The sequence below is a fragment of the Trachypithecus francoisi genome, unplaced genomic scaffold (genome assembly GCF_009764315.1).
Source record: "Trachypithecus francoisi isolate TF-2019V2 unplaced genomic scaffold, Tfra_2.0 Lachesis_group1, whole genome shotgun sequence".
Lineage (NCBI taxonomy): Eukaryota > Metazoa > Chordata > Mammalia > Primates > Cercopithecidae > Trachypithecus > Trachypithecus francoisi.
This window is the reverse complement of record NW_022681454.1, coordinates 136,541,759-136,561,092: the sequence shown is the minus strand read 5'-3', so window position 1 is coordinate 136,561,092 and position 19,334 is coordinate 136,541,759. Positions and strand designations below refer to the sequence as shown.

Genomic DNA, 19,334 nt, shown 5'->3' with positions numbered 1-19,334 from the left:
CTACCTCTGAGGCAGCATAAAGAGATAAATGGACATGCCCAAAGACTTTCCAGACCTCCCCTTTCTTTCAACCAATCACCTACTAATCTCAGAATTTACCCCCTGACATTTTCTAATAAAAATACTGCTTGGAAGCCAGCAGAGGGAGACAGGCTTGAGCTTGACTCCTATCTGAGTTGACTTGCAATATAAAGCTTTTGTTGGCTGGGCAGAGGGGCTTACACCTGAATCCCAGCACTGGAGGCTGAAGCAGGAGGCCTGCTTGAGCCCATGTGTTGGAGGCTCCAACCTGGGTGACAGCAAGACCGTCTCTTTTTTAAAATTAAATTTTTTTCTTTTCTCAAAAACCTGGTTTTGCAGTATGGGCATCAGGCAGCAAGCTCTTTTGGCTTAGAAACACTTTTTACTTTATAAAGTACATTTTGATAACCTGTTTTTGTTTTTCTTTGGTTTTTGTTTGTTTGTTTGTTTGAGACACAGTCTTGATGTATCGCCCAGGCTGGAGTGCAGTAGCGCGATCTTGGTTCACTGCAAGCTCCGCCTCCCAAGTTCACACCATTCTCCTGCCTCAGCCTCCCGAGTAGCTGGGACTACAGGCACCCACCACCACGCCTGGCTAATTTTTTGTATTTTTAGTAGAGATAGGGTTTCACCGTGTTAGCCAGGATGGTCTCAATCTTCTGACCTCGTGATTCACCCACCTCGGCCTCTCAAAGTGTTGGGATTACAGGTGTGAGCCACCACGCCCAGCCTTTTATAATCTGTTTTGTTTTGTGCTATCAGTTGATGACTCCCTTCTCTGGCTACTCTATGTGTTTGCCTGATGTCCCCCACGTGCCTTCCTATCTGGTGACCAATGAAAGGGCTCGGCTGCCTTATCAGCTTCTGTCTGAAACTTTCCATCACCAGAGAAGTAGTCAGATGGCAGGTTATGTCAGTAGTCCTCAGAAAGAGCAGCACACGGGTCAGGCTGCTCTGTCCCCACACAACCGGTCATGACTTCAGCATGCATTTCTAAAACTAGGGCACAACACACTTCTACTGATGATATGGATGTAACTACCGCAAGCAAATTTCAATTCTTAAACAGGAAATGTATGCTCTAAAGGGTGTGTTTCTACAAAGCCATTTCAAGAAAAACAGAATAAAGACTTTATTTATTTTTATTTAACAAATGATACCAAATTACCTTCATGGTGGGAACAGCTTCTGCAAGCATTAAAGGGAAGAGAAAAAGTTAGAATTGCCGCCTCAGTTTCTTGGCAATATTGAGGTCCAGATATTCATCCATAAAGCTGTTTGCAATTCCCAGGGCACCCAGGAGGGTCAACAAGGCCAAAATCCCCAGACTCAATCGGAAACCAGTGATCCTGCAGGGTAGACAGGAGGGAGAAAAGTGACAAACTGGGTTGTAATAAGGAAGCTGAGAGTCCTGAAATAGGCTGTCCTATCATTGACACTGTCCAGAACATCTATATTTTTGCAATTTGAAAATTTTGGCTCATCACATAAATTAAAGGGAATGCCTAACCATACAGATCACTTGGTTTCTTTGAACATTCAAAGCATTATCAAGGCTAGGCAGGATTTATCCTCGGTAAATTTCTAGAGATGATGCAAAATTTTTGCAAGGAACTAGAGTCCACATTCAGTGTACAGTTTTATACTTGCATTGTCCTATCTCATGCCTAATTGTGTATGGCCTGGCAAGACTTGGCCTCAGACAGTATGGATTACTTTTGCCACCACAACTCGCAGTTAATATCTCTCAAGAGAAGGAAACTGACCCAGACCTTATCCTGCTACTTTTTGCATAAATACAAAATTACTGGGTTCTCCTTACCGTTTTTTAGCAGCTTCTGAATATCCCCAGAAGTACAGGTGACGGCCATATATGTACATCAGACCCAGACAAGTAGCAAAAACTATAGAGGGGGTGGGGAAAAAAGAAAAGGCACAAAAGACAACAGCAGTCTCTTAAGATGTTGTATGAAGACTGAGAAAATATTCACAAAACACATATCGGACAAAATACTTATATTCAGAATACATCACTGGCAGGAATGCAAAACAGCACAGCCACTTTGGGAAAAGTTCTGGTAGTTTCTTATAAAATCGAACATAACATTTGACTCAGCAATCTCATTCCTACGTATTTATCCAAGAGAAATGAAAGCGTGTGTTCACAAAAGGACTTGTTTAAGAATGTTCATTGCAGCTTTATTCATAATAGCCAAAAACTGGAAACAGCCCAGAAGTCTATCAACAGGAGAATGGATAACCAAGCTGTTATAGAGTCTATTCAATGGAATGCTACTCAGCAATGAAAACAAACAGATCTATGCAACACAACATTTTGCTGAGTGAATGAAGCATTACACAGGCTACATACTATATGATTCCAATTATATGAAGTTCTAGAATGGACAAAACTAAATGATGAAACAATCAGAAGTACTTGTATCTGGGAGTGAGAATGGGGACTGACTGGGAGAAGCAGGAGGACACTTTCTGGGTGGTTGCCATGTTCTAGATCTTGATAGAGATTTGGACCACACAGGTGTGTGTACTTCTCAAAATTCATTGAAGCTTTATGCATTTTATTACATATAAAATTTGTCTGAAAAAGAAACATGAAATACAGTACTCTGATGTTCTATCATCGCATCCAGTGAAATATATCATTGTCTTCCCTATGTTAGGGCTCCATTCCCTTCCTCAGCACCTCACAGATGCAAGTTGCCAGAGCCCTATTGTAAACATTTGGAGTCTATGTGTGGGACTGTGATATGCTAGATTAAATTTATTATTTTACTTGGCCACACGTTTTTTGTTTGTTTTTTCTTTTTTTCTTGAGATAGGGTCTTGCTCTGTTACCCAGGCAGGAATGTGTGGCATGATCAGGGCGCAGTATAGCCTTGACCTCCTGGGCTCATGCAATCCTCCCACCTCAGCCTCCTAAGTACCTGGCACCACAGGTGTATGCCACCAGGCCTGGCCAATTTTTAAATTATTTTGGAGAGAAAAGGCCTCCCTATGCTGCCTAGGCTGGTCTTGAACTCCTGGGCTCAAGCCATCCTCCTGTCTTGGCCTCCCAAAGTGCTGGGATTGCAGGTGTGAGCCACCATGCCTAGCCCCATATCTACCATAAACCAGGTATTACTTTAAGGATTGAGGGTGGCAGTGAAAAAGATACAAGCTCCCTGACTTCATAGAGCATACATTCTCTCAGCAAAGACAGACAACAAAGACAAAAATGAGAAGAAAAGTGTAAACTTGAAAGTGCTGTGAAAGAAATGAAGAGACATGGGAGAGAGAGGAACTGGAGGAGGCTGCCAAAATGGGGTAAAGGAAGGCCTCTGGAGGGGATGACATCTGTATTGGGGCCAGAGGACAGAACAAGGGGACCAAGGAAAGAGCTGGGAAGGAAGAGCTGGTAGACCCTTTCCAGGGTCTGAGGAAGCCGAAGAGTTCTGAACATGGTTCTCAGTTTTGAGACTCCCTGTCTAGGGATTTACTCCCAGAAAGCCAATGAGAACAGTTCAGGAACAGTTAGTAGGTGACTGACTTTGGAAGAGAAAGAATGAAAAGAAATTTCTGACAAGATACTCAAGAAATCCTTTCTGGCCGGGCGCGGTGGCTCAAGCCTGTAATCCCAGCACTTTGGGAGGCCGAGACGGGCGGATCACGAGGTCAGGAGATCGAGACCATCCTGGCGAACACTGTGAAACCCCGTCTCTACTAAAAAATACAAAAAACTAGCCGGGCGAGGTGGCGGGCGTCTGTAGTCCCAGCTACTCGGGAGGCTGAGGCAGGAGAATGGCGTGAACCCGGGAGTCGGAGCTTGCAGTGAGCTGAGATCCGGCCACTGCACTCCAGCCCCGGCGACAGAGCAAGACTCCGTCTCAAAAAAAAAAAAAAAAAAAAAAAGAAATCCTTTCTGACAGGCATTCTGCCTCATTCAGCCTATCACAGAGAAATCCAAAGGGTCAAATGGCAGAGACAGAGTCCCATTACTAAAAGGCGCTTTTCTTATTAGTTGTTAATGTGCTCTTACATGACAAGGAACAGCGGTTTCATTCATGCCCTTAAGCGACACAAGTATGAGTTGGAATAAAGTGAAGAAGTCTTTCTTTAAAGGACATTGTACCTGAAATTCCTCAGTTCACAGTAAAAACTATAAGGAAGAGAGTGATGGGGTTGCCTTTGAAAGCAGCTGGATTTTGGTTTATTTAAATCTTGGCAATCAAGTATAGACCAAAATGAGACAGTGAAAGTTACCAGAAAAGGGGGATTCAATTTCTCCAACGAACGTAGCAGGGGCTGGTCTGACTCACTGTTAAACGCAGAAGCCAAGTTTAGAGAAAGCCCTCAGCTCACCAAGGATGCCCCAGTCAAACAGAAAGTGGATGTTTGTAGAGTCGCTACATACAAACCGCAGCACTACATACTTGGAGACCTTTAAGAAAAGGTGCATGGGTTGTTGGCACAAATACCTACAGACCCGGCTCTGCACTTTAAAGGAAAAATTTCCCCACACTGGTGAATGTCAAGTTGGAAAAATTACTTAACATCTCTGTACCTCAGCTTCCTCATCTGTAAAGTAGAAATTTATTACAGACCCTCCCTCATATGAAGGCTTTAAATCCTGTAAATCTGACGCATGGGACAATGTATGCATAACACTTAGAAACACTACCGGGCGGCCTGGAGCGGTGGCTCACGCCTGTAATCCCAGCACTTTGGGAGGCCGAGGCGGACAGATCATGAGGTCAGGAGATCGAGACCATTCTGGCTAACACAGTGAAACCCCATCTCTACTAAAAATACAAAAAATTAGCCGGACGTGGTGGCGGGTGCCTGTAGTCCCAGCTACTCCCGAGGCTGAGGCAGGAGAATGGCGGGAACCCGGGAGGCGGAGCTTGCGATGAGGCGAAATCGTACCACTACACTCCAGCCTGGGCGACAGAGGCAGACTCCGTCTCAAAAAAAAAAAAAAAAAAAAAAAAAAGGACCTGGCACATAGTAAGGGCTCAATAAATAATAGCTATAATGATGATGATTATTATTTTCTTTTTGAGACAGGGTCTCACTCTGTCACCCCTGCTGGAATGCAGTGGCGCTATCATGATTCACTGCAGCCTGAAACTCTTGGGCTTGAGAGCTCCTCCCACCTCAGCCTCCCAAGTAGCTGGGACTACATGTGTGCCCAGATAGTTTTTTAATTAAAATTTTGTAGACACAGGGTCTCCTTTGTTGCCCAGCCTGGTCTTGAATTTCTGGCCTCAAGCAATCCCTCCACCTTAGCCTCCCAAATTGCTGGGATTACAGACATAAGCTGCGGGCCTGGCCAGCTATAATTATTAATGTGAACTGTTCATTCTATGTTCTCTTCCTTCAATTAATTAGAATTATAGATGACCCTTGAACAACATGGGTTTGAACTGCACAGGTCCATTTATACATGGATATTTTCCAATAAATATATTGGATTGTGCAGGAGGTGGGTTTACAAAAATAAACACATAAATATATTGGAAAACATTTTGGAGATTTGTGACAATTTGACAAAACTCACAAATGAACCACATAGCCCAGACATACTGAAAAATTAGGAAAAAGGTAGGTCATAATTGCACAAAACAGATGTAGATACTGGTCTATTTTCTCATTTACTATCATAAAATATACACAAGTTTTTAAAAAGATTCAGCAGAAAGCCTATATAGATATATATATATGAATTTTGTACAAAGTTAAAATTTATCAAAGCATACAAACACAGACCATAATACATGGTGCCATTTGCAGTTGAGAGAAATGTAAACAAATGTAAAGATGCAGTATTAAATCATACATAAAATTAACTATAGTAATACTGTACTATTATAAATATTTTGAAGCCACCTCCTGTTGCTATTGCAGTGAGCTCAAGTGTTGCCAAGTATCTGCTTAAAAGGTGATGCTAATCATTTCCACCTGAGCATTTCTTCACCCCAGCAAATTGCATATTGCAGTAAAAAGTGATCTCTCAGGGTTTTTGCCTATTTTCATCAATGTTTAGTGCGACACCATAAACCTTGAATAATGCCATGAGACCCATACAGATTGCTACCAGTGGTGCTGAAAGTGCTCCCAAAAAGCAGAGAAAAGTCATGATATTACAAGACAAAATTGAATGGCTTAATATGTGTCATAGATTAAGGTCTGCAGCTGTGAGCTATGGTTGACCACCACTGCAAGATAAATGAATTCAGTGCAAGGACCAGTGGAAAAAAAAAAAAAAGAAGATGAAGGAAGGAAAAAGGAAAAGATAAGAAAAGAAAAAAGAAAGAAAAGGTGATTTGTAAAGCTGTCACTTGCAGCTATACCAGCAGGGGGAAAAACCTTGCACTTTTTCCAAAATATCTTTTTATCTCATATTGAAATGCAGCTTTTATGTGGGGGCAGGATTGCTATAAGAAACACATACTTGTAGACTCTAATAGGATTTGAGAAAAAGCAAAATCCTTATATGACAACTTTAAGCAAAAGGAAGATGAAGGATCTAAAGCTGAAGAATTTAATGCCAGCAAAGGATGGTTTGATAATTTTAGAAAGAAGTTTAGCTTTTAAAATATCAAGATAACAGGAGAAGCATCTTCCATCAACCAAGAAGCAATACATGAGTTCCCAGGCACCATTAAGAAGTCATTGAGGAGAAAGGATATCTGCCTGAACAGGTTTTTAATGCAAACAAAAGTGCCCTGTCCTGGGGATTAAAAAAAAAAAAAAGTCACAAAGGACATTTATTAGTAAAGAAGAGAAGCAAGCTCCAGGATTTCAGGCAGGAAGGGATAGGCTAACTCTACTGTTTTGTGTAAATGCAGTCAGGTTTATACTCAGGATTGTCCTTATCTATAAAGTTGCTAACCCCTTGAGCCTTGAAGGAAAAAGATAAACAGCACCTGTCAGTCATTTGGTTGTACAAAAAAAAAAAGCTTGGACAACAAGAACCTCTTCTCTGGATTGGTTCCATCAATACTTTGACCCTGAAGTCAGGATGGAATTACCTTCTAACATTCTTTTGATATTGGACAATGTCCCTGACCACCCAGAACCCCATGAGTTCAACGCAGAAGGCATAAAAGTAGTCTACTTGCCCCCAAATATAACATCTTTAATTCAGCCTCTAAATCAGGGGGTTATCAGGACCTTTAAGGCTCATGATACAAGGTACTCTATGGGAATGATTGTCAATGTTATGGAAGAGAACCCTGATAGAAAGAGCATTATGAATGCCTAGAAGGATTACACCATTGAAGATGCTAGCATTGTTATAGGAAGGTTGTGAAAGTCATCAAACCTGAAACAATAAATTCCTGCTGAAGAACACTGTGTACAGATGTTGTGCATGACATTCACAGGATTTACAACAGAGCCAATCAAGGAAATCATGAAAGAGATAGTGGCTGTGACAAAGAATGTAGGGGGATAAAGGGTCTCAAGATACGAATCTTGGAGAAATTCAAGAGCTAATAGACACCACGCCAGATGAATTAACAGAAGATGACTTGGTAGAGACGAGTGCTCTGAACCACTGCCAGATGATAAGGAAGAAGACAGAAGAGGCAGTACCAGAAAACAAATTGACATTAGACAATCTGGCAGAAGGGTTCCGATGATTCAAGTCTGCTTTTTTACTTCTTTTATGACATGGACCCTTCTATGATACAAGCACTGAAACTAAAGGTAACAGTGGAAGAAAGATTGGTACTATATAGAAACATTTTTAGAGAAAAAAGCAAAAACGTCAGAAATATTTCTATAAATTTATACCTACTGCGCCTGCCAATTCTGTCTCCCCTTCTACCTCCTTCACCTTTTCTGATTCTGCCACCCTTGAGGCAGCAAAACCAACCCCTCTTCTTCCTCTTCCTCAGGTTACTCAACGTGAAAATGATGAGGATGAAGACCTTTATGATGGTCCACTTCCACTTAATAAATAGTAAATATTTGCTCTTCCTTATGATTTTAATAACATTTTCTTTTCTCTAGCATGCTTGATTGTAAGAATACAGTATATGATACATAAAACATGGAAAATATTTATTAGTAGACTGTACTCAGTAAGGCTTCCAGACCAATAGGATATTAGTAGTTAAGTTTTGGGGAATCAAAAATTATATGCAGATTTTCTACTGTGTGCGGGGGGGGGCAGGGGGGCAGCGCCCCAACCCCTCCATTGTTCAAGAGTCAATTGTAGATTATTAGATTTGAAGACAAAGCTCATGTCATTTTCATCCTTGAAGATCTAGCATATTGTTTGTCTCAATATTTTTTTCATTATTGAATTAAATTAGAATGAAGCCAAAGTTCATATATCTGCAACATAGCACTCTGACGCACACACTGTTTATTTTGTTTAGTCTCCAGGATTGGTAGCTATGTAGTTGCATATCTGTTCCTCCTTTTGTTTGTTTTTTTGAGATGGAGTCTCTGTCACCCAGGCGGGAGTGCAGTGGCACAATCTCAGCTCACTGCAGCCTCCGCATCCTGGTTCAAGTGATTCTCCTGCCTTGGCCTCCCAAGTAGCTGGGATTACAGGCATGCGCCACCACGCTTGGCTAATTTTTGTATTTTTAGTAGAGACAGGGTTTCACCATGTTGGCCAGGCTGGTCTTGAACTCCTGACCTCAGGTGATCCACCCACCTGGGCCTCCCAAAGTGCTGGGAATATAGGTATGAGCCACCACGCCTGGCCATATATCCGCTCCTTAATCATTTAAGCACCATAGTCATCATTAGAACACAGTTGACTGTATTTTAATATTACCTTGGTTGAAATACCACCCAGCCATCCACAATGTAATTATGAATACAGGATAAAACTCCACACAGTTTTGTCTGTGGAAAAAAATAAAGACATAGGTTATTTTATGAGAAAACTTTACACTGAAGCATTGATTTTTCATCTAGAGGTAAATGTTCGCCTATTTTAACAAAAGTAATATAAGAACTTACAAAAGAGTTTAAGTGACCTTTACATTTAAAATCAATCTTTCAAGGTTGAACATTGTTTAAACCTCAGAGCAGGGCCAAGAATCATTCTCCTACATATAAGTTGCCAGTAGTAGAAGTGAGTCACAGCACTTTCCCAAAAGACAGGCCTCCTGAGCCTAAAGATCACTCCATATCTTATCTAAAGAACTTAAGAGATTACTCAATTCATATTCAAGAGATTTCTTATTTTTAAAATTCCTTCACATCCCATTGCCTTCTACTTGAGTTACCCAGAACATTACAAAATGGTCTTTAAATAATTCCCTTAAAATCTCCTGAAGGAAATGAGTGAGCATATTCATTCCCATTTTATGGACGAATAAACTAAGGCCTGAGAGCCCAGACCGACATGCATTGCAGAGAATCAAAGATAGACAGCATCCATCTCTGGATTCCAAAGCTCTGTCCTAATGTCAAGTCATATTGCCTCTATTCATAGAAGACTTGGATGGAAAATCTGACACTAATTTAAGCAAAAGGGAACAGTTCTCTGGGAACTATAATTAATTCATCTGCATCTAACAAAAGGGAAAAAGATGAATTATATTCATCCTCCCTCCTAAGGTATACCTCCCAAGTGATCTTGGTTAGGTTAGCCAAGCTCTTTGCTGACAATTTCACCACCAGAAAGAACTTTAACGTAATGTGTGATGAGGTCTTGAGTAGATCCTGGTGGAAGGTCATAGTCTACAGGATTGTAAATGACCCCATATCTTTCCTTCAGTAAGCCTCAAAGCTTGAATACTTAATATTACAAGGCAATTGATCTAGAAATAGATGATGCTGGTTGTTGAAGACCTAAGTCTTTTAGCCTGGGTCACCATAAGTGATCTATTTTCTCTGAATTAAACAAACAAAAAAGCATAATTACAAAGCGTAATTCTTCCCTCATTCTCCATAATCCCACAGAAAATTGTGTCTAGGTCAATTCAACTTTATCAGCTTATGCCTCAACTACATGGGAAAAAAACTCCCCAATGATAACTCAGTCATCTTTTAAAGCTGGGTAAGAAACATGCATAATTAACAAGTTCAGTGCTCAAAGAAAGATGTGGCTGAGGCAGAGTCCTAAAGCACATACGGAAAATTTTAACCCCACCAGCAAAGACAACAGCGCATTACCCACACACATCTCTAAGAGCCAGGAGGGTGACCATCAGTCCCCTAAAAAATTGGAAATGGATAATATGAATGCAAAATTGCTTTCTTCTTCCTTTTCAGACTGTTGTCATTACCACCCAAAAGGCCACTGGTGACCCAAGGAATGTCTTGTCTAAAGCCTAACACTGATAATCTCACAAACCGTAACTACAACTTTCTAGAACTCACAGAAGTAACTAAAGTTTTTCCTCCTGCTGTTTCTCGTTCTTGGCATGATTTTGCTTCTGATGGTTGTCTTTCCATTAACGTCTTTTTGAGTGGCGAGGATAGGGTCAGTGAAAAGATACTTGATAAAATTCGTACTTTATATTACAACTATGCAAAGAATAAATGGCGTTCCCAGGTTTCTTTTTCCTTGGCTGAATCCATAGACCTGTTTCCCACGAGGTAAAATGGAGTAGCAGCAGAGGAAGGCTCTAGTCCTTTGGCACTCACTGAAATTTTATATGAACTTTTTTGGAAACATAACAAAATTGTCCCATCATTTATTGTTTTGTAATGCACCTTAAATTATTCCAAATGTAAGCATCAAGTTTTTCACAACATATTTTTATTCAAAATTAGGTGTGATAAGATTGTTTTAAAAGCACCTTCAAAAATAGCCCCAGTTAGCCTTCATAAAAGTCTAATTACTTAGAGGTTTTTCTAGTGTCCTTGGCTTGGCATCTGGGAACAAAGAGATAATATTGTATAAGAATGTCCTAACTAAGTAGAAACTGCACTGCAGATGGCAGAAGCTCTTTGGGTGTCTGTCCACATTAGTTGATAGGCATGTGTGCTTTTGTGTCTCTTATCTGAAAGAGGAAGAAGGCCTTTGAGCAAGGAGAAAGGAAATAAAAATAAAGGGGATGTTTTGGAGTTCCCCCTGCTGCCCCCACAAGCTAGGGAACTAGTTTCACACCTAATGGGAAACCAGAGACCAGAACAGACGCTGACGGATCGTCCTCATGAAAACCTTGGTGAGATTCCAGACACAAGCGGTGCCATGCCTCAGATGACAGAAGAGACAAAGTCAGGGAGAGTCACACCCTTAATCTCCCTCTGCCACAGACCCAGAGCAGCTCCTGGCGGTGGTGGAAGGCACTCCAGAACCTGGGGAGGGTACTGTACTCACAGAGGACTGGGGAGCAGGACAGTGGCACAGCCCCTCCCTTCAATTGCTTGCCAGTGGGAGCTGTGTTCCTGGGCACATGCCCTGTATTCCCAGAAGGAATTGGGAAGATGGGGAACGGGGGTGCTGGGATCCTGGGTGAGCAGCAGGTGGCTAGAAGTCATTGAGATTTAGGCAAGGATGTGATTGCAACTGCATTTATGCTCACAGATGGCAACACGTGGAGTACTGGAGCAGCCTAGCACCATATCTCTGCACCTTTCTTTCTCAAGAAATAGGCCCTTTGTCCCCTACAAGTGGCTGGTCACTGCTGAGCTCACCCCAACCTCACGTTCCAACTGTGCTCATTGTACTTTCACCCTGGTCCCTCTTTTGCTGACCTGCCTCAAGCCTTAGTCCCTTGGAAATAAGACTTTGCCCATTTCTTCCTATCATCTCTCAGAGATTGAAAATAATTATGTGACCGCCAGTTGGGTGCCCTGTTTGTTGCTGACAGTCTTCCCTGCTGCCTGCCTGGTGAAAGCACCAAGTATTGCTTGGCCTTGAAATACCTGGAATCCCATTCTACCTGCTAATTGTCACCTCCTCCAGTCCCTCCGCCATGTGACCACATCCTTCTGCCTGATTCTGGGTCCCTCCAGGCCTGGATGGTATCCCCACAATAACACATCCCCAGTAAGCTGTCAGTAGGCATGTTTAACTCAAGGGAACCAAACTCTGAAAATTACTTCTTGACAATCCTGTCAGTGGCTAATTACAGTTTCACCGACATGAAAACCAACATGAAAATAATTTATAGCCTCTTTTAAGTCATGAAGGCAGATATATTCTATCCTCTTATTACAGGGGATCCTCAGGAAAATTTCCCAAATGGAACAGCAAACAGCCTGCAGCAGCTGTCAATTTCCCTGCCTGTGAGAACAGGGGGTATAGTTGATTATGACCACTGTCTCCTCTCCTGCATGTCCATATTGGAGAAACAGGCTGCCCATGGGAAAACAGGCTGTGTCTACTCATTCCCTGGTGAGAGCCCTCTTTGAACAATCCCATGCTCCTTTGATATCGAAGCTTCCCATGAAAGCTATCTTCATTTGTCTGGGACTGAGGAATTTAGGGGGACATGGAGCTTTAAGTGCTAAAACTGGGTAAGACCCAGAAGCACTGGAAAGAGTTGGTCACTCTAAGGGACAGTCCAGTGGGCACTGTGGAGATTGAGTAGATAAAGCTGCTGAGACCCCTTGTTGTCCATCCCAATACCATGGAGCCTGGGCCCTGGGGGCTCAGGACTACTGCGCATTCCCACCTGGATCTGGTAGCCAGGAGCAGTGAGGATGGCCCCAAACTAAGTGCTATTTGGGCCTTGTCTCAGTCAATAAGTATACTACAAAGTTTATGTTATTTGGGGGTGGGGAAAAGAATCAAATTGTGGCCTGGCAGCTCCAAATCTGGCAGTTCCTTCAACACTAGTCTCCAAACTTTTCTGATTGCATAGCCCTAACAGTTGCACAGCCCCATAAAAATAAGCACACATCCTTCTGTAGCAGAGGAGGCCCACACCCAGGAGCTCCCACACAGGACCAGACTTGAGCAGGACATGAACTTCCACTGTGTTAAACCATGGAAAATCTGGGATTTATCTATTAGCACAGCTACTACATTCAACTGGAAAAGAATATCATATTCATTATAAAACAAACACAAAAATTAAAGGATGGAGGGCCAGGAAGCTGGTTCATGCTTGTAATCCCGGGCCTTTGGGAGGCAGAGGCAGGAGGATCATTTGAGCCAGGAGTTTGAGACCAGCCTGGGCAACACAGTGAGACCTCATCTTTATAAAAAAATAAAATTTTTTTTTTTTTTTGAGACGGAGTCTCGCTCTGTCGCCCAGGCTGGAGTGCAGTGGCCGGACCTCAGCTCACTGCAAGCTCCGCCTCCCGGGTTTATGCCATTCTCCTGCCTCAGCCTCCCGAGTGGCTGGGACTACAGGCACCTGCCACCTCACCTGGCTAGTTTTTTGTATTTTTTTTTAGTAGAGACGGGGTTTCACCGTGTTAGCCAGGATGGTCTCGATCTCCTGACCTCGTGATCCGCCCGTCTCAGCCTCCCAAAGTGCTGGGATTACAAGCTTGAGCCACCGCACCCAGCCCCACCGCTCATGCTTGTAATCCTAGCACTTTGGGAGGCCGAGGTAGGTGGATCACTTGACGTCAGGAGTTCAAGACCAACCTGGTCAATATGGTGAAACCCTGACTCTATTAAAAATACAAAAATTAGCCGAGCATGGTGGCACGTGCCTGTAGTCCCAGCTACTCAGGAGGCTGAGGCAGAAGAATCGCTTGAACCCAGGGGGCTGAGGCTGCAGTGAGCCAAGATCGCACTGCTGCACTCCAGCCTGGGCAACAGAGCAAGGCTCTGTCTCAAAAAAAATTTTTTTTAATTAAAGGATAGGATTTTAAGAATCAGTATAAACAGATGCTCCAATATTTTCCTCACCTTCCCAGTGGATTACTTAGTGTATTCCTTCAATGTGGGCACATCACTTGGGAGACCTGTGGCCTAAAACTTTTTATGAATATGTTTCTATTTGACGGTGTCCAATGAACACAATATGCAACTTTGCTTGCAACAACTTTGTTCAGAAAATATGAAACATTCTCCTAAGGGAAAACCTCATGAGCCATTTCTAATGCCATGCTCATAGTAGATCTTTTTCTAAATAAAAACAGACAAAGCAATTCAAAGGAGGTTTGCTTCTTGCAGGTTTTTTGTTTGCTCCTGATTCTTTCTCCTCTTGTTTAGGTGACTCTTCCTGAAGCAGTGGGCTGCACACTGCCATGAGCCACTTGCACTCTGAATGGATGACCTGGCCTTGGTCTTCTGACTTTGGCCCTGGGCGGTCTTTTGGATGATTACACTGACTGGGATCAGAGCAACAGGTTAATATGCTCAGAAAAGGCTTGGGATGAGAGGTTGCTGGAGTTAATCTTTTTATAGAGATGTGTAACTGTCTAAATTGCTCCTTGTCAAGTAACTCTAAGTGGGGACACAATAGGTAGGTGGCGGCAGGTGGCAGGAGGGCGTGAGTCCCACCACTGCCCTTCAGTGGTGCTGCTTGTAGGGAACACGAAGAGCATGCAGGGAAGGGAGATTTGCATTTCCTCTGCATCCCAGCTCCTTCTTGTCCCCTGATCACTTGGAGAATCTCCCAGCTTATGTGACAGATGCTGCTTGGTATCTGCAAGGACACTGGAGTTTGAGGAGCTCATCACACAGAGTCACTCTGTCATTTTTGGGAGATCCCTTTTTATTTTTTTATTTTTTTTTGAGATGGAGTCTCACTCTGTCACCCAGGCTGGAGTGCAGTGGCGTGATCTCAGCTCACCGCAACCTCCACCTCCTAGGTTCAAATGATTCTCCTGCCTCAGCCTCCCGAGTAGCTGGGATTACAGGCAGGTGCCACCACGCCCAGCTAATTTTTTTATTTTTTAATAGAGATGAGGTTTCACCATGTTGGCCAGGCTGGTCCTGAACTCCTGACCTCAAGTGATCCACCCACCTTGGCCTCCCAAAAGTGCTGGGATTACAGGCATGGGCCACTGTACCCAGCCCCTAGCCCTTTATAATAAGTCAGGGGATAAGGGCATCTAGCGCTTTCTGCTATTGTCCATGATGGTTATGCTTGTAAGAAAATAGGAATATGTTTACTGTCTCTTTTTCTTCTACTTTTTTCCACTCATTGCAAAAGTCAGTGGCCCACATTAATGTAATCTTATAGTTGCAGAATATCTGAGAAATCACTATTGTAAATTTTCCTTTCTCCATAGTTTTTAGATGCATTAAGGTCACTCGTTTTAATTTCCAAATTTCAGAATCAGAATTCAAAATGACATTAAAAAGTTAATAAAATGTAAAAAAAAAAAAAAAAACAGAATCACAGTAGAGTGAGAAAAGGCTAATATCTCTAAAGGGTACCAAGATCCACGATGATTAGGCTTACCTGTGCCTTGTGGCAGGTTAATTTTGGAATAGGAACTGAATAATTCAGCATTAAGCAAATAGGAGTGCATTTGCAAGAACTAAGAGGCAATTCTTCTGTCTTTACCAGCACCAAAGAAAGCATTATTAGTATACTAGGTATACATCTAGACTCCAGGTTTAGAAAGAATATTAAAAATTTTTGTCTAAAGAGAACCAAAATTTCTAAATGGTTGGAGAAAAAAAGCTGAAGAATTAGTGCTCCCTAGCCTCAAAATCCAAAAGATGAAAGATGCTTAATAATGGTCTTTCAGCACATGAAAAGGAGTGAGGTCAGCAGCTATTCTCCCCTTCCAGTGAAGGCAGAATCAGAGGAAATGTATTTAAATTGCAAGAAGATCAATTTATTACTTGGATCTACTTTTTAGATTTTATAAAATGACTTTCCTCTAAAGGGATCAAGGTGCTCAGATTAGACAAGACAGAATTTTCTAAGTTCAGCAATAACATAAAGGAATGGTCCTTGGTGAAATTATAGTTACTATTTTCACAATTTTAAAAAATTGTGAAAGACAGCAAGACTCTAGAGACTGTCATCTGTAAGTCGTCTCCTGTAAGGAAGGGAAGAGAAAGTGGGTGGAGATTCTAAGGAGCCCAGGGCTAGTAACTCAGAAAGGCTGGACTCCACATCAGCTCTGCTCACAAATAGATACCTAGCCTGAGATGACCTTCGAACAAGAAACAGTCCTTTAGGATCAATGAACCTTGAAGTGACTGCTGATGAGATGTTGAGGTCCACGTAAAGATAGAATTAGTCATAACTTTGGGCTTCTTGGCTATGCTGAGGGCAAAATCAGCAGGAGAAAAGAGTAGGGAAAAGGCCAGACCTCTAAGCTAAGTCCTTCCAAAGAGGCAAAGGGAAACCAGCGCTTCTGGTCCAGGAGAGCCAGAAAAGACAGTGCATTCCTCCTCCAGGAAAAAGAACAGATAACCAAGTAGGCTTTGGACTGAACTGTTATTCCAGGGAATTCTGCTCTAACTACTTCAGAGAAAGTCTAAATGGCTTTGCAAGCAATGACTCTGATCTGGTTTGGCCTGATTTATCCTACACCTTAGAATCTAAGGCAAAAAGAAAAAAAAAACAGAATCTAAGGCAAAAATTGGGCTAGGGCTGTGGAAAATTCAAAAAGAAATTCGAAGTACGGAGTGGAGCCATCCCCAATCATTCTTCAGTGAGAAACCAGGAGAACAACTGCTGTGTGGTTGCTCAAGGTATTTCCTGGCTCCAAATCTGTCCTGATTATTGATCGTCATTTTTGAACCACTCTCTGTTCTACCATGATTAATCCAACAAAGCAAAACATTTCTAACAAGGAAACTGGGTTTGTATACAGTACTTACTTTATAAATAGTAACTGGAGAGAAATACTTGGAAGTAGTGTTCAGTTTTATTCCTGGGACAAGAGGATTCCAGATATAGAAGAGGAGGGAGAGCAAAATAACTTCAAAGAAAGTCAAATTTGTGGAAACTATGAGAATAAAAATAGAACCAAGAAGTGGCCCAGGGACTTAGCCTACTGGATACCCAGTAGTTCCCAACAAGAAATTTTCAGATCATGAAAGACAAAGTGGGAAGATCTGGAATTTCCTCTTGTGATGATTTTTATAAATAGCATAGTGCCTCCCAAACTTCAAGCATTAATCTAACACTGTCAAAGTTTTAGCCTTTTAATGTAGCACTATCTTTCTACAAATCAGCTTCTTTCCTTAAATTAGGAAAAAACAAATTTTATATCATTACAAGTGCAGAAAGAGTATAACTTTCTAAATAAAGGGTAAGTATAAAAATAAACCCAATGAAAACAAAAAGTTACTAAATTCTAGTTAGACACTATGGATTGCTGAAGGCTCTGAGCATGAGATTCTTTCTCTGTCAAATAGGGTGTAAACCAAAAATTAAATTCTAAGGCCCCCCAGCCATCTGAATGGACCTCCTCCTCAGCCAGGGCTCTTTTAAAATTTAACCTGAGAGGCTGTTTCAGGCCATGATGGAAAGTGAGAGTCGGACATACCCCCTTATACCTCTTCAGCATTAACAGCAACACGGACTTTAAGTCTGATAAGAAACACTTTACAAGCTATTCTCTCTGAAGCCTACTATGTGAAGGCTTCCTCTGCAAATAAGAACTTTGGTCTCCATAATCCTTTATCTTAACTCAGACATTCCCTTCTGTTGATCCCAGGTCTTTAGATAAACTCAACCAGTTGTCAACCAGAAAAAATTTTAAATCTACCTTTAAGCTGGAAGCCCCATGCCCCCACCCCACCCCACTTCACATTGTCCCACTTTTCTGGACAAAACCAATGTACTTTTATTTTTTTTCCGAGACAGAGTCTCGCTCTGTTGCCCAGGCTGGAGTGCAGTGGCGGGATCTCAGCTCGCTGCAAGCGCCGCCTCCCGGGTTTAAGCCATTCTCCTGCCTCAGCCTCCCGAGTAGCTGGGACTACAGGCACCTGCCACCTCGCCCGGCTAGTTTTTTTGTACTTTTTAGTACAGACGGGGTTTCACCGTGTTAGCCAGGATGGTCTCGATCTCCTGACCTCGTGATCCGCCCGTCTCAGTCTCCCGATTAAGTGCTGGGATTACAGGCTCGAGCCACCGCGCCTGGCCACCCATGTATTTCCTAAATGGATTTGATTGAAGTTTCATATCTCCCTAAAATGTATAAAGTCAAGTTGCACCCCAACCAAACTGGGCACGTGTTCTCAAGACCTCCTGAGGGCTATGGCATGGGCTATGATCACTGATATTTGACTCAGAATAAATCTCTTCAGGCTGGGTGTGGTGGCTCATGCATGTAATCCCAGCACTTTGGGAGGCCGAGGAGGGTGGATCACGTGAGGTGTGTAATCCCAGCACTTTGGGAGGCCAAGGAGGGTGGATCACTTGAGGTCAGGACTTTGAGACCAGCCTGGCCAACATGGTGAAACCCTGTCTATACTACAAATACAACAATTAGCCAGGTGTGGTGGCACGTGCCTGTAATCCCAGCTACTTGGGAGACTGAGGCAAAGGAATTGCTTAAACACAGGAAGGGGAGGTTGCAGTGAGCCAAGATCGTGTCATTCCATGCCAGTCTCGGAGACAGAGTGAGATTCTGTCTAAAAATAAATAAATACATACATAAATCTCTTTAAATATTTTATAGAGTTTGACTCTTTTTGTTGACAAGGGAAAATGGGTGTGCACAGGATGTCAAAAACATGTGGATGACTTCCTGCTAAACATGGCAGATAGAACCCATATTCATTTCTTCTCACTTCTGAAGCTTCACTAAAATGCTGGTAAAAAAAAAAAAAAAAAAAATAGATATGAGTAATCAAGAACAAAGAGAATGAGAACAGATCACAAGAGTAAGAGACACGAAGTGAGGGTGATCTGGCTACAACATTGGTCACCCCATCAATTGCCAGGGTTGATTCAGCTGATCTGGCTGGCTAGGTGGGTGTTCCCTTCCTCCCTCCCCACTCCATGTGTGTCCCTCCCAAAGCTGCATGCTCAGTCAAAGAGGACGGCCATCCTCGATACAGGAGGACCAGTTTTCAGTCAAGGGTATATGAGTAGCTACGCCCTCCTGCTAGAATCTCCGAACAAGCTCTCAAGAGTGGAAGAGAGACATTAGCAAATTTGTGCAAGAAAGACAGCACATGGAGGAACAGTGGTTGCACTAGCAGAGTGCAGAAAGCCAAAACCTACGTGCCCGCTGAAACAAGAAGCAATGAAGACTGAGACCATCCTTACCCCAGAATCAAAAGAAGCTCAGGAATTGGGCACCCAGGTACCTCAGAGGCCAAAGGCTGGAACATAAGAGTGGTTGAAAGACTGAATAAGGAGGGCTTAGCTGCCCTCCACCTATGCTTCCCACTCCTGAGACCCACCCTGCTCCCCATCACAAGAGGTGGGAGGCCTATTGCCTGGAGAAACAGAACCAGAGGCTGTTGGGGACTTCAGGAACAATAGAGGGTAGGGGTAAAATTCTGTCCT

General features: G+C 42.6%; 1 protein-coding gene across 5 annotated transcripts in view; it reads right to left on the bottom strand.

Annotated features, from left to right (window-relative positions):
- The window catches only part of MGST2 (microsomal glutathione S-transferase 2), a 44,175-nt gene that overhangs the window by 5,090 nt on the left and 19,751 nt on the right, over positions 1-19,334 (bottom strand). For 2 of the 5 annotated variants that reach the window (XR_004438136.1, XM_033215312.1), the window contains exons 3-5: positions 8,816-8,886; positions 1,844-1,925; positions 1,190-1,370 (exon numbers count right to left, since the gene is read on the bottom strand). Coding sequence is in view for 4 of the 5 variants with exons in the window: in XM_033215312.1 (XP_033071203.1) it covers positions 1,238-1,370; positions 1,844-1,925; positions 8,816-8,886 (286 nt within the window). In the remaining variant the exon portion in view is untranslated. Of the gene's footprint in view, positions 1-1,138; positions 1,371-1,843; positions 1,926-8,815; positions 8,887-19,334 lie in introns of those variants that run through there. The other 3 variants (XM_033215313.1, XM_033215311.1, XM_033215314.1) reach the window with 2 other exon arrangements.